The sequence below is a fragment of the Anolis sagrei genome, chromosome 4 (assembly GCF_037176765.1).
Source record: "Anolis sagrei isolate rAnoSag1 chromosome 4, rAnoSag1.mat, whole genome shotgun sequence".
Taxonomy (NCBI): domain Eukaryota; kingdom Metazoa; phylum Chordata; class Lepidosauria; order Squamata; family Dactyloidae; genus Anolis; species Anolis sagrei.
Genome location: NC_090024.1, coordinates 241,752,752 through 241,768,473, shown reverse-complemented (window position 1 = coordinate 241,768,473; position 15,722 = coordinate 241,752,752). Strand labels below are relative to the sequence as shown.

The 15,722-nt window shown below is 47.0% G+C and overlaps 1 protein-coding gene across 1 annotated transcript; it reads left to right on the top strand.

Moving 5' to 3' along the window:
* Positions 1-4,401: 4,401 nt before the first annotated feature.
* Positions 4,402-8,435, top strand: SOX12 (SRY-box transcription factor 12). The gene has a single exon (XM_060771860.2). It carries the CDS (start codon positions 5,072-5,074, stop codon positions 6,056-6,058), a length of 987 nt encoding a protein of 328 aa, XP_060627843.2. The 5' UTR covers positions 4,402-5,071; the 3' UTR covers positions 6,059-8,435.
* The last annotated feature ends 7,287 nt before the right edge of the window (positions 8,436-15,722 follow it).

The window sequence follows — 15,722 nt, the reverse complement described above, 5'->3', positions numbered from 1 at the left end:
TCATTTTAGTCACCCTCCTCTGGACACATTCCAGCTTGTCAATATCTCTCTTGAATTGTGGTGCCCAGAATTGGACACAATATTCCAGGTGTGGGCTAACCAAAGCGGAATAGAACATGGGGAGCATGACTTCCCTAGATCTAGACACTCTTGATGGAGGCCAAAATCCGATTGGCTTTTTTTGCCGCCACATCACATTGTTGGCTCATGTTTAAGTTGTTGTCCACGAGGACTCCAAGATCTTTTTCACACGTCCTGTCTCTTTGCATTTCGTTTTTCCTGCCTAAGTGGAGTATCTTGCATTTGTCCCTGTTGAACTTCATTGTGTTAGTTTTGGCCCATCATCTCTCTAATCTGTCCAACAGGACCAGGCCCAGGACGGAACCCTGCGGCACTCCACTGGCACTCCACTCGGTCACTTCTTTCCAGGATAAAGAGGAAGCATTGGTGAATATATATATATATATATATATATATATATATATATATATATATATATTCTAAAACCACATTCCTTCCCCTTGACTTTTATTGCCCTAATTTGCAATACAGAGAAATCACAACAGCCTACTTAGCAGGGGAGTTATGTGGATGCCCAAATACAATTGTCCTGCAATTGTGGGTTTGTTTGTTTGTTTGTTGCTGATAGGATCAATTACAGATTGAACTAATAATGTTCCCTCTAGCACTTTGTAGGTCTTCTATGGCCAACTTCCACCTATGATGCTCTTTGTCCTGGATGCTGGAGGCATACAAATTGTTTTATGGGTTTTTATAGATGTAATCTGAATTGTTTTTAATACTGTGTTGTTGAAGGCTTTCGTGGCCAGAATCACTGAGTTGCTGTGAGTTTTCTGGGTTGTCTGGTCCTGTTCCAGAAGCATTCTCTCCTGACGTTTTGCCCACATCTATGGCAGGCATCCTCAGAGATTGTGAGGTCTGTTGGAAGCTAGGCAAGTGAGATTTATATGTCAGTGGAATAATGTCCATGGTGGGAGAAAGGACTCTTGTCTGTTGGAGGCAAGTGTGAATGTTGCAATTGGCCACCGTGGTTATTTATTTATTTATTTTATTGTCGAAGGCTTCCATGGCCGGAATCACTGAGTTGTTGTAGGTTTTTTCAGGCTGTATGGCCATGTTCTAGAGGCATTTTCTCCTGACGTTTCACCTGCATCTATGGCAAGCATCCTCAGAGGTAGTGAGGTCTGTTGGAACTAGGAAAAAGGGGTTTATATATCTGAGGAATGACCAGGGTGGGACAAAAGGACTCTTGTCTGTTGGAGCTAGGTGTGAATGTTTCAACTGAGGATGCTTGCCACAGATGCAGGCGAAACGTCAGGAGAGAATGCCTCTAGAACATGGCCTTCTTTCTTTCTTTCTTTCTTTCTTTATTTACTATATTTCTATATCGCCATTCTCAGCCTGAAGGCGACTCAGGGCAGTTTACAAAACAGCACAATTTGATGTCCACAATAATATAAAAACAGTTAAAACATTTAACATAGACAAAATTCACTAAATAATAAAACCGATGAGGATGTAATGGCCTTGCAGCTTCAAAGCCTGGCTGGTTGCTGTCTGGGGGACTACATAGGGACCAACAAACGTGGCGCCCAAACATGAATCAAAGAACATGAAAAGCACTGCATCTTGATTAGCATTTAATGGCCTTGCAGCTTCAAAGCCTGGCTGGTTGCTGCCTGGGAGGGACTACATAGGGACTCTCTGTGAGAGAGAGAAAACGGGGTATAAATAAATATTTATACTATTTTGGTGGATATATTTTTGTCTACCTTAATAGGAGGCTTGGAACCTCCTGTGTCTTCTGGTGCATCTGCATTATTATTATATATTATATTATATTATATTATATTATATTATATTATATATACATTATTGGGTTGCTGTGTGTTTTTCGGGCTGTATGGCCATGTACCAGAAGCATTCTCTCCTGATGTTTCACCTGCATCTATGGCAGCCATCCTCAGGTTGAGGGTTCTGTTAGAAATTAGGCAAGTGAGATTTATATATCTGTAGAATGAAATCCAGGGTGGGAGAAAGAACTCTAATCTGCTTGAAGCAGGTGTGAATGTTGCAATTTGCCATCTTGATTAGCATTTAATGGCCTTGCAGCTTCAAAGCCTGGCTGCTTCCTGCCTGGGGAATCCTTTGTTGGGAGGCATTAGCTGGCCCTGATTGATTCTTGTCCTGAATTCCCCTGCTTTTTGAGCATTCCTCTATATATACTGTTTTGATTTTAGAGGTTTTTTTTTTTTATAACTGGTGGGTGAAATGTCAGGAAAGAATCCATTGATTCTGGTCATGAAAGCCTTCGACAACACATATATGCATTATTATTATAATCCGAGGAGAGGCGGATGAGCTCCCTCTATCAGCTCCAGCTCCTCATGCGGGGACATGAGAGAAGCCTCCCACAAGGATGATTAAAACATCAAAAATCATCCGGGCGTCCCCTGGGCAACGTCCTTGCAGACGGCCAATTCTCTCACAACAGGAGCAATTCCTGACATGACTATATCTATCTATCTATCTATCTATCTATCTATCTATCTATCTATCTATCTATAATGTTATTATATATATGATACAAGGAGCCCCCAGTGGTGCAATGAGTTAAAGTGCTGAGCTGCTAAACTTGCCGACCGAAAGGTTGCAGGTTCGAATCCGGGGAGTGGGGTGAGCTCCTGCTGTTAGCCCCAGCTTCTGCCAACCTAGCAGCTTGAAAACATGCAAATGTGAGTAGATCAATAGGTACCACTCCACCGGGAAGGTAACAGCGCTCCATGAAGTCATGCTGGCCACATGACCTTGGAGGTGTCCAAGGAGAACGCTGGCTCTTCGGCTTAGAAATGGAGACGGGCACCAACCCCCAAAGTCAGACACGACTGGACTTAATATCAGGGGAAAACCTTTACCTTCACTATATGACAGTGTTTCTCAACCTGGGGATCGGGACCCCTGAGGGGGTCGTGAGGGGGTGTCAGAGGGGTCGCCAAAGACCATCAGAAAACACAGTATTTTCTGTTGGGCATTGGGGTTCTGTGTGAGAAGCTTGACCCAATTCTATCAGTTGTGGGGTGCAGAATGTTCTTTGATTGGAGGTGAACTATAAATCCCAGCAACTGCAACTCCCCAATGTCAAGGTCTATTTTCCCCAAACTCCACCAGTGTTTTTGGTTCAGATCCATCATTGTTTGAGTCGACAGTACTTTCTGGATGTGGGTGGACTATAACTCCAAAACCCAAGACCCATGCTCATCAAATCCTTCCAGTATTTTCTGTTGGTCATGGGAATTCTGGGTGCCAAGTTTGGTTCAGTTCCATCATTGGTGGAGTTCAGAATGCTCTTTGATTGCAGGTGAACTATAAATCCCAGCAACTATACCTCCTAAATGATAAAAATCAATCCACCCCCCGACCCCAACATATTCAAATGTGGACGTATCAGGTATTTGTGCCAAATTTGGTCAGATGAATGAAAATACATTCTGAATATCAGATATTTACATTACATTTTAAACTGAGGTTGGATGGCCATCTGCCAGGGGTGCTTTGAATGCAATATTCCTGCTTCTTGGCAGAACGGGGTTGGACTGGATGGCCCATGAGGTCTCTTCCAACTCTGTGATTCTATCATTCATAACAATAGCCAAAATTACAGTTACGAAGTAGCAACGAAAATAATTTTATGGTTGGGGGTCACCACAAAATGGGGGGCTGTATTAAGGGGTCACGGCATTAAGAAGGTTGAGAACCACTGCTTTATGATATTATAATATAATATTAGGCAAGTATGGATGCTGGTGGGTTGGTGTCCTGGGGGATTTTTCAAAATGCCTTTTTCTCCTTGATTGTGAATTCAATTTTGCATCCTTTTAGGAATGTGGAATTCCTTCCCTGAGTTTCCATGCCTGATTCATCTATGGTATCTGCAACCTTGGTAAGAAGGCTACAGCCCAGTCCTGCAAATGAACTTGACTGCAAAAGCAGACAAAGCAGTACAAAGACCCATCTTGGGGATGATGGGATCAGGATTTGGGGGGGGGGGGGTTGGTTGCAAAGGAAACAGAGCCAGGGCAAAATCACATGCCAGGGAAGGTTTGGGTGGGCACCCTTTGTTGGGGAGTGGGGAGAAAGTTTTTGACATTCTCTCCAGCAACTCCTCTCGGATTGGGGGATGCAAATGCCCCGTTCCTGCCCCGCAACCAGTGACGTGGCCGGCGAGGCGGGGTCTCCCATTGACAGAATAAGCACCTTGGTGTTTACTCCGAGCAGCAATGCGTGCCGGCTCCCCCTCCCTCCTTTTTCCAGGAGGGGAGGGGCTGAGGAGCGAGCCTGGGAGGGGAGGGGGGAACGAGGAGGTGGAGGAGGAAGGGGCTGTCAGCAAGGATGGGCTATAAGAGAAGGCAGCAAAGAGGAGGAGAGAGGAGGGGAGAGACGGAGGAGCAAGAGCCGGAGGAGGTGGGCGTGAGCAGCCTGGGCTAAGCCAGCCAAGCAAGGAAGCAAAGAAGGAAGGAAGGAAGGAGGCGTGGAGGGCACCCCAGAGGCCGGGAGCCCCTTCCTTCACCCACCCACCCATCCATTCATTCTCTGCTCCGTCTCTCTTCCTTTTTTCCTATCCCAAGGGCCGGACATCAAAGAGCGAGAGAAGGCGTGATGCTGAGCACAGAGGAGCCCCCAGCCTGGCACTGACACCCACTGCCCGCCCGCTCTACGCCTTTTCTTCGGAGAGGTGGGAAGCAAAGGAAGGCTCTCCGCTCGCCGGTCCGCCCGTCTGTCTGGCGTCTGCCCAGCCAAGAAGGTGCCACAGGCGCTTCTGTCAATTTGCCAGCGAGAGACTGAGCGGCTTCCAGAGACTGAGTTAAAAGGGGGGCGTGGACCAGGCGGAAAGCGCTCGCCGGCAAAGCAGAGAGGGGATTGCTTCTGCGTCGCGCCGGATCCCTCCTCCGGCGGCCAACGATGAGAAAATAACCCTCGGTTTGGGGTGAGAAGAAGAACGAGGAAGCCACTCGAGGAACAGACGGCGGGAGAAAAGAGCGCCTTTGGCAGAATGGTCCAGCAAAGGAGCGTGAGGAACCGGAGCACGGACACCAAGCGGGAGGTGTGCCCCAAAGACCCCTTGCTCCTGAAGGATGCCAAAGGAGAGCCCGGGTGGTGCAAGACCCCCAGCGGGCACATCAAGCGCCCCATGAACGCCTTCATGGTCTGGTCCCAGAACGAGCGGAGGAAGATCATGGACCAGTGGCCGGACATGCACAACGCTGAGATCTCCAAGCGCCTCGGCCGGCGCTGGCAACTCCTCCAGGACTCGGAGAAGATCCCGTTCGTGAAGGAGGCAGAGCGCCTGCGACTGAAGCACATGGCCGACTATCCTGACTACAAGTACCGGCCCCGGAAGAAAGGGAAGCTGGGGAATGGCAAGTCCCGCCCGAGGGTCCCTGTCAAGATCAAGCCCTCCGTCCTGGGGAGGGTGGCCTCCGCACGAAGACAGTCGCCAAAGCCAGATGCCGGCACTGGCGACCAGGTGGGACGGTCGACGCCCGAGCTGGAAGACGATGATGACGACCCCCTGGAGGTGCGGCTCCTGGAGACCTCTTTGGATGACAGCCCGAAATTGCCCGCCAAGGAGTTCTGGCACGTGTTGCCTGTTGCCGGTGAGAAAGCAGGGTGGGCATCCAACTCCGGAGAGCTAAAAGACCATGACACTGCCGGGTTGGCCAAGCCCTTCTTGGACGAGGCGAGGTCCTCCGAGATCTCATCCCCAGCATCCACCCGGTCGCCTCCGTCTTCCTTCGCCTCTTCGGACGAAGAGCTGGAAGAAGAGCTCTTGAGTTTCCTGCCCAGCCGAGCCCAGCCTAGCGTGGTGGTGCCCTGCGGGACCCCGGACTGGTCCGTCTTCGACAAAGACCTTGACCTCTTCCCCTTGGGGACCGCCTCTCACTTTGAGTTCCCGGACTATTGCACCCCGGAGGTGACTGAGATGATTGCCGGGGACTGGCTGATGTCCAGTATCTCGGACTTGGTCTTTACATACTGAGCAGCCACCAGGTAACTCTCATTTTCTCCGCAATCAGGTTATATATCAAAAGAAAGAAAAAAGAATCCCAGCTGTTTACATGCAGGAATCAGGTATTCTCCATTTTCCCCGCTTGCCTTGGCTGCATTCAAAGGCAAGCTTTCTTTCCATCAGCCCATCCCCCTGTTCAGCACACACCCACTTTGCCGGCGTCTGCTGCCGGCTTGGCTTGCCGCGGTGGGGCTTGGGCATCTCGTCGCCTCTCTCGGCTCCAAACCCCACGGAGAAGGGAGGCAGAGAGGTCCTGGCAGTGTCTATTTGACCATGAAATGTGACTGTCTAATCAGGTTTTTCATTGCAAACCTCTCCAGCCATTTCCCCTGCCACACACCCACACACCCGCCACGGCTCCCCCTCTTCCTCTCGTCCTTGCAGCTGCTTCCCAGCTCCGCCGCCATCCATGGCTGAGAGAGACCCCCTCCCTCTCCGCCCCAAGCCCACCGCCTTCCCTGTCTTCTGCCCACGTCCCCTTCTCTCAGCTCCCCCTGCTCCTTCTTCACACCTTCTCTGGCTGGCCGGCCGTCCGTCCATCCGGTGGCTCTGATTCCCGGTACCATTTCCACGCTTCTCTTTGGACAGTCTTCCATTTATTATTTCTATTCCCCACTCACACACCCTTCTTCCTTTCTCCTCCATTCGAAATGGCTCCCAGGGAAAGGCAGAAAGGGGGAAAAGCTCTCCCGTTGCACGGCGTCCCGTTTTGGAGATGATGCCAAGGGCCATTTTGCAGCAGTGCCCGTCTCCGGCACCCGGGGTGGGTAGGGCTTCCGGGTCCTCGTTGCGCGAGACTTTTCGTGTGTCGCCGTGATGCACGGAAGTCTCATTCCAGGATCCAGGAAGGGTTCGCTTTTGGGGAGAGCGAAGGCAAAGTTGCGCACACGTGGTGCGCACGTGGATCCGAGGAGGCACGGCACGCAGGCGCCTCTCTCTTTTCTTTTCTCGTTCGTGGCAGCTTTGCCTTGCCTCCCCAAAAGGAATTCCCTTGTTTATGTTTACCTCTTTCTTTGCCAGAGGTGTGCCATCGGCAGAAGTCATGGGCCGCCTTCCTTTTGCAAGGCTGCATTGGAAGGGAGAGAGGAGGAATAACACCACTTGGCATTTCATTGGCATTATCTACCTGCCACTCCCTCTTGTGCCCTGTCCTATTTTCCTTGATTGAAAAATTGAGGGTTTCCCTGAAGAGGTCCTGGCTCAGGAAGCCCAGCCTCGCCTTGCCCACACCTGGAAATGAGTGAACATGACTCCCATCCCTCTTGGAAGGCTGTGACTTTCACTGAAGGTCAAATCAGTGAAAGGTTTGCAGCGAAACCTTGAGGATAGGAGACATCCCCATGGCTTACTCACAGCTCCCTTTCCATCCGCTCTTGCCATCCAGAGAGAAGGCAGATGCTACGAGGTGCCAGCGGGCACTGTTCCCGTGCGGCGGCAGGCTTGTTGCCGGATGGGAGATGGTGGCACCGTCTGCGCACCAGTTTGCGGAGCACCGTTTGCTGGAAAGAGAGGTAAGGGGCTGCATCTCGACAAGCGAGGGTCCCTTCTTCCCATCTCCTCTCATGGGAGATGCTTCCCTTGAGTCCTGCCTCTTTGGTCCAGAGTGCCAAAAGGCAGGTTCCCCCAAAAGTGGCATCTCTCAGGAGTTTAGAGGGTGGCCAGAAGGTGGCATTCACTGACTGTATTTTTGGCTAGATTTCTCCTGGAGAGGCTGGGAAGGGCTTGGCACATAGGAAGACAGTTTCAAACCAGATTCATATTCTATGGCTTCCCCAGAAGCCCTGGGAATTGTAGTTTTCCAGCCTTTGGTACAACTCGAAGGGCTATTACCAGGTTCTTTGCAGGAAACCAAGAAAACAGAAACTGATGTCGAAATGTATATTATCCTTCAGAGGCATTTTAGATCAAATGGTATGCTGCGTTCGTTGTCTTTATTCTAAATCAACAAAATGCCAAAGGACCAAAAAAAGAACTTTCCCGTCAAATGTGCATTCTGGCCACAAAACATTTGCAGATGGTTTAAAGAGTGGAAGGTTTATAAAAACCCATTTTGGATCTCATATTTTGACACTGGTTGCGCAGAGCTGATCTGTCAATAGTGGTGGTTTCCAAACTTTGGTCTTTTAGATGTTTTGGACTTCAGCTCCCAGAATCCCTATCTACTGGGATTTGAAGGCTTGCAGAGGTGAAAATAGAGTTCATGCTGCTGTTTGGCCAGAACATTGGCTTCAGTGATTTGACCTAAAATACAAAAAAAGGGCAGGTTTCTATCCTTCCGTACCTTTGGTAGCAAATGGAGAGCTCAGTACAAGAAAGGGAGACATTGGAATCTCTTTACATCTCTATTAGGCCTCGCTTTCTGTATGAAGTCTATGTATTTTATGCAATATAATGTGAAATTGCTGCCTGATGACCTCAAAAATAGGGGTCAGTGTCAAATATCCGATGGCTTTTAGGCACCTCCATGGCCAGGGGTTGGACTAGATGACCTTTGGGGGAATTCTGACTCACTGAACTGGCCTCTTTCATGTGATTTGAATTGCCACTCCCATCATCCCTGGCCATTGCTCACAAGGGATGAGTGTTTGGCCACAAACAGTATGGCAAGATTTAGGTTGAGGAAAGTGGATCTAGGAGACTGTGGGATGGGATGTTCTCCAATCAAAAACTCCAACTGGAATTAAATAAATACCAAATTGTACTTTAGTGAGGAACCACCACTCTTTAGCAGAGAAGGCAATATCGATCTTGTCAAACTACATCTCCCATGATTCTGTAGCATGGAGCTATGGCAGTTAAAGTGGTATCAAACTAAATTCATTATCCAGTGTAGACACACTCTGGATGCTCTTAGACTTGTACTCCCTGTGTCCTCACCATATGGTTATGCTGACTGGGAGTATTGGGAGTTGCAGTTCTTCTACATCTGCAAACCAGCATATAATTGAAGAGGAGATTTCCTCTGATGGTTAAAGAAAGGTGCCAGTTATGGAAATATTATAAAATGGATGGTGATAGATAGATAGATGGATAGATACTCTGCACATGCTCAGATGTGCATGTTTTCAGTTATTATTTCTAGGGAGGAATTCTGAATATTATAAAACCTGGGCCTTCCAAATGGTGACGATATAGCCCAGCATGCTTGCCTTTCGGTGGCATCACTGGCCTTCAGATTGTCTATCTGCACCCTTAAAAATAACTTCCTTCAAGTAAGTGCAGGATTTATTTTCTTCCCTTTCTCCCATTCCTTCCCTGGAGCTTTCTCCATCCCTTGGCTTTTTTAAGCCATAGCAATTTGGCTAATTATATTTGCTAATCTTAGAAACCTCGCTACGTTTTCCAGATTTCTAGGAATTCTCAGGCTTGCTGCTGGGATTGGATGCTTAAAGGCACCAGTTTCCCGTGGGATGCGTTTACACGGTAGAATTAATGCAGTTTGATGCCAATTTTAACTGCCATGCCTCAATGCTATGGAACCATTGGAGTTGTAGTTTTCCAAGGCCTGGTTGTGATTGCATCTCGCCCAACTACAACTCCCAACTATGACTCCATAGCATTGAGCCCTAGTAGTTAAAGAGGTATCAAACTGTGTTAATTCTACAGTGTAGATGGACTTCTGAAGGTGCACCATCTCTAAAGAAGTAACTTTTCCAAGCTTCCTTTTGTAATGCCTTACTTTGTATGAAGGAGGCATCAAGGAATCCTTGGGAAAGTTACTTTGTGTACTACAACTCCCAAGAACCCTTTAGCCATCCTAGATTGGGAACAGTCTGGGCATTTTAGTCCAAAAATAACACTGCTTGAAAATGAGCCATATGAATTATGCTAATAAGGAGTTATATCAATATGCAAGTGTGTTTCATTTGCATACAGGCTTGAGCTAGAATTTTCCAGCCTCCTTATATTGGTGCTTCGTTTTTACTATATACCCATATGGCCTAGTTATAGCCATTTGATGCCACTTGAAATGTATTATCAAATTCTCCCTTTTATGAAATTCTGGGATTTGTAGTTTGTTCAGGGGCTTAGCCTTCCCTGCTGGTACTATAGCTCTCCAGCTTTGCTGCTAGAAAGTACAGCCAGCCCTCCAGATTTGCAGGTTTAGTTATGGAAAAATTGATTAATACATCATCTAGGTCGTCCTGCTTGACTCTGTGGTCACTTTCTGCTGGACGTTGACCGTTAAGTTGATCTCGAGACCCTCAAAGATTTCTCCATAAAACACTTTGCAAAGCATTTGAAGAGTTTCTAGTGTCACTATGGTCAACTTTTGTAAGACAAGCAACAGATTACGGTTTACTGTGATCGCTTGGATATCAAGCAAGATGAATGTGTTGGCCAGAATGCAGATTTGACTCCTAAAAAGCATTTCTTTGTTTTGCACTCGCTACAGCTCTAGAAAGCCCGAAGAAATCAGCCTTAGTTTGCATCTACATTCTGGAATTAATGCAGCTTGGCACCTCTGTGGCTCAATGCAATGGAACCCTGGGAGTTGTAGTTTCACAAGGCCTTTAGTGAAGTGCTTCTCAACCTGGGGTCCCCAGATGTTTTTCGCCTACAACTCCCAGAAATCCCAGCCAGTTCACCAGCTGTTAGGATTTCTGGGAGTTGAAGGCCAAAAACATCTGGGGACCCCAGGTTGAGAACCACTGCTTTAGTGTCAGTGTCTCACCAAACTACAACTCCCAGGATGCCATATCCCTGGCAGTTCAAGTTGTGCCAAAGCCCATTGATTCTATGTTGTAGATTCACCTAACAAGGCAAGTAAGAGACATTAGCTGTGCAAAAGACCTGTCTTGGCAGGGCTGAAATCACTTATTTAGCAGGATGATCACAATTGTGAGAAATATCTTGGATATTGGGGACTGTCTCTAAAACAGTGATACTCGCACTGAGTCACACAGGAGAGAGAAAGATGGATTCTTTCATTCTCCTTATATAGCAGTCAAAGGCAAATGGGCCATCCAGGTGTTATGGACTTCAACTCCCATAATTCCTAACAGCCTACCTACCAGCTGTTATCAACCCAAGCTATTTGTGATGTAACACAAATAGCTTGGGTTGGTGGGGATCTTCCTTGCAGCTCAAGTTGTGCCAAAGTCCATTGATTCTATGGTGTAGATTCACCTAACAAGGCAAAATAAGAGACATTAGCTGTGCAAAAGACCTGTCTTGGCAGGGCTGAAATGGCTTATTTAGCCGGATGATCACAATTGTGAGAAATATCTTGGATATTGGGGACTGTCTCTAAACCAGTGATACTCGCATTGAGTCACACAGGAGAGAGAAAGATGGATTCTTTCATTCTCCTTATATAGCAGGTATAGGCAAATGAGCCCTCCAGGTGTTATGGACTTCAACTCCCACAATTCCTAACAGCCTACCTACCGGCTGTTATCAACCCAAGCTATTTGTGATGTAACACAAATAGTTTGGGTTGGTGGGGATCTTCCTTGCAGCTCAAGTTGTGCCAAAGTCCATTGATTCTATGGTGTAGATTCACCTAACAAGGCAAGTAAGAGACATTAGCTGCGCAAAAGACTGTCTTGGCAGGGCTGAAATCACTTACTTGGCTGGATGATCACAATTGGCAAGCATACGCTAGTGATACTCGCACTGAGTCACACAGGAGAGAGAAAGATGGATTCTTTCATTCTCCTTAGGTAAATGAGCCCTCCAGGTGTTATGGACTTCCACTCCCATAATTCCTAACAACCTACCTACTGGCTGTTACCAACCCGAGCTATTTGTGATGTAACACAAACAGCTTGATATATTGTCGAAGGCTTTCACTACCTCTGAGGATGCTTGCCATAGATGCAGGCGAAACGTCAGGAGAAAATGCCTTTAGAACATGGCCATATAGCCCGAAAAAACCGACAACAACCCACAAATAGCTTGGGTTGGTGGGGATCTTCTCCAGCCATGTTCCCTCAAGTTAAGTTGAGTTTCAAAGCCCATCATCCTTGGTAACATCTTGCATTTCCAGCTGTGGGTCAGGGAGTTGTAGTTTAACACAAATAGCACTGTCACGTCATGCTCTCAGACCCGGAAGCCCTGCCTTTCCTTCTCCTAAACCTTCAGCCTCGGTAACCCCTGTTTGCTTTATTGTCTATATATGTATGTATGTGTGAAGAAAGCACTCTGCACATGCTTCAAGGTCCTCTTGCCTCTTACAGTGTCACAAATCTCAGGGCACGAAGGCTCTGAAACTTGAGTTCTGGGGCCCTCGCAGGACAGGCCTTGGGTATCAAGGATTGTAAGTCTGCAAAAATACAAATTTGAAATGGAGATGGCGAGCCTTTTTTCCAAATGGACACAGAAACCAGGTGCGGATTGCGCCTGGCCATTACCCAGCCATGCACAGAGATGCCCTTTTTTGCAATGCCAGCCTCTTCTGAAGTCTATGCCGCTGTCTGTCTGTCTGTTTGTCTATCTGTCCTCTTATCTATCTATCTATCTATCTATCTATCTATCTATCTATCTATCTATCTATCTATCTATCTATCTTTTCTGCCCTTTCCAGTTCAGGTTCCTGGACTGGCTATTTTTCTCGCCTTGCCCGAAGGGGCCCTATCTCTTGCCCATGGGGACCAGTTTGGCCTCACGAACTACTCAGAGTTTACAAACTTTTCAGGCAAAAAAATTATATATAATATATATAAAAAAGTAACTTTCCTCAGGTTCCAGAACCTTGGGGCAGGATCAAACCTGCCGCAGGGTCTGACCCACAACCATGGAGTCGGGGCCGGTGTTTTTTCTCCTGGCTCCGTCTCTCTTTCTTCCGACTTCAAGCACAAACTTCACAACGCTTCCTCGCAGAGCCTGGGTGAGGTTTCTCTGGGAGGGGGCAGCAACACCCAGCATCCCCTGGAGCCAGCAATGGAAAAGAAAGGCAAAAACTTACAATGGGAGTACTTTGAGTTTGGAAAAAAATGGTATGAAATAACTTTTCTGCAGTCCTTGCTTTTGTGCCATAGAAAGGCCAACCATTGGTGCCCTGCTGCTTCCTATGTATATGATCACAGTAGACTCTCAATTAACCAGCACCCATTGGGATTAGATGCCAGATAAATGTCATTTCTAGTTGCCCGAGAGTTGCTATTAAAAATAATACTATACCTCATATTGCACTATACCGTAAACTCTGTATTGACTTCGTATTAATATTGCAAAACAGCAAGTTAAGACAAAGTTAATGTCATAATGGCTTCAAACTACAAGAGAGGAGATTCCATCTGAACATGAGGAAGAACTTCCTGACTGTGAGAGCCGTTCAGCAGTGGAACTCTCTGCCCCGGAGGGAGTGTGGTGGAGGCTCCTTCTTTGGAAGCTTTTAAACAGAGGCTGGATGGAGTGCTTTGAATGCAATATTCCTGCTTCTTGGCAGAATGGGGGTGGACTGGATGGCCCATGAGGTCTCTTCCAACTCTTTGATTCTATGATTCACTGGATTTTTTTGTATTCTAAAAACATCTTTGAGAACGCAGTACGGATAACTGCTCGAATTGCTTTAGAGTTCCGGTTAACTGAGAGTCCACTGTATATTAGCAAAACAAAAATCAAATCTGAAAACATAACTGCAAATGGAAGTACATATACTTCACATTTGAAAGAAGAAGGTATGTGTAATTATATAATTCAGGCATGGGCAAACTTGGACCCTCCAGGTGTTTTGGACTTCAACTCCCACAATTCCTAACAGCATCAGGCCCTTTCCTTTCCCCCCTCAGTTGCTTAAGGATTGGCAGATTCTCATTCTTTGTACATGTAAACAATCACTGTCATCAGATTTTTTTTTTTGTCGTGCCAGGAGCGACTTGAGAAACTGCAAGTCGCTTCTGGTGTGAGAGAATTGGCTGTCTGCAAGGACGTTGCCCAGGGGACACCTGGATGATTTGATGTTTTTATCATCCTTGTGGGAGGTTTCTCTCATGTCCCCGCATGAGGAGCTGGAGCTGATAGAGGAAGCTCATCCGCCTCTCCCCGGATTTGAACCTGCGACCTGTCGGTCTTCAGTCCTGCCGGCACAAGGAGTTTAACCCACTGCGTCACCAGTGGCTCCACTGTCATCAGATAATCACATAAAATGCAGGCAGATACTTGCACTGAGTCACACAGGAGAGAGAAAGATGGATGCTTTCATCCTCCTTATATAGCAGGCATGGGCAAACTTTGGCCCTCCAGGTGTTTTGGACTTCAACTCTCAGAATTCCTAATAGCCTACTGACTGTTAGGAATTGTGGAAGTTGAAGTCCAGAACATCTGGAGGGCCAAAGTTTGCCCATGCCCAGGGGCGGCTCAACCCATTATGCAAAGTAAGCATTTGCAGTGTAGTTGATTTTGCTTTTGAGGCGCTCTTGGGGGAAAATAGACCTTGACATATGCAAGTTGTAGTTACTGGGATGTAATAGTTCACCTACAATCAAAGAGCATTCTGAACTCCACCAATTTTATTTGTCGTGTCAGGACAACCAGTCAATTGTATTACATTTCTAACAGAACAAAGCAAACAAACAGACAAAATACAAAATTTGTGAGTTTGGTAGTTGATTAAATGTCCTTTGACCAGTATCTGGCCACTTGGAGTGCTTCTGGTGTTGCCGCAAGAAGGTCCTCCATTGTGCATGTGGCTCAGGTTGCATTGCAGCAGGTGGTCTGTGGTTTGCTCTTCTCCACACTCACATGTCGCGGACTCCACTTTGTGGCCCCATTTCTGAAGGTTGGCTCTGCATCTCGTGGTGCCAGAACACAATCTGTTCAGCGCCTTCCAAATCGCCCCGTCTTCTGTGTGCCCAGGGGGGAGTCTCTCATTTGGTATCAGCCATTGGTTGAGGTTCTGGGTTTGAGCCTGCCACTTTTGGACTCTCGCTTGCTGAGGTGTTCCAGCAAGTGTCTCTGTAGAGCTTAGAAAACTATTTCTAAGTCATTGACGTGCTGGCTGATACTCAAATAGGGGATGAGCTGGGGAACTCCACCAATGATGGAATTGAACCAAATATGGCACACAGAACTCCCACGATGAATAGAAAATATATATCAGTGATTGGTTGGGGGGGGGGGGGGGGTGGTGCCAAAATACTGTTTGCTTACCGTTGAAAATTACCTAGGGCTGCCTCTGCCCATGCCTGATATAATTCCTCTGTAATTTATTAAAAACATGAGAGTTCTGCATAACTGAGAGTCTACTGCATGCATGCATGCACATGCATATATATATATATATATATATATATATATATATACACACACACACACACACACACACACACACACACATACATATACATACACACACACACACACACACATAGACACACATATATGTGCAAAACAAATCTAAAAACAATACTGGAAGTGGCAGGACATGTACTTCACATTTGAAAACAAAATTGGTATTGTATTGTCGAAGGCTTTCATGGCTGGAATCACTGGGTTGTTGTAGTTTTTTTCGGGCTATATGGCCATGGTCTAGAGGCATTCTCTCCTGACGTTTCGCCTGCATCTATGGCAAGCATCCTCAGAGGTAGTCAGGTTACTACCTCAGTACCTCTGAGGATGCTTGCCATAGATGCAGGCGAAACGTCAGGAGAGAATGCCTCTAGATCATGACCATATAGCCCGAAAAAAC

Coding starts and splice junctions, on each gene's coding strand:
- SOX12 (XM_060771860.2), top strand. CDS start 5,072: ATGGTCCAGCAAAGGAGCGTGAGGAACCGGAGCACGGACACCAAGCGG.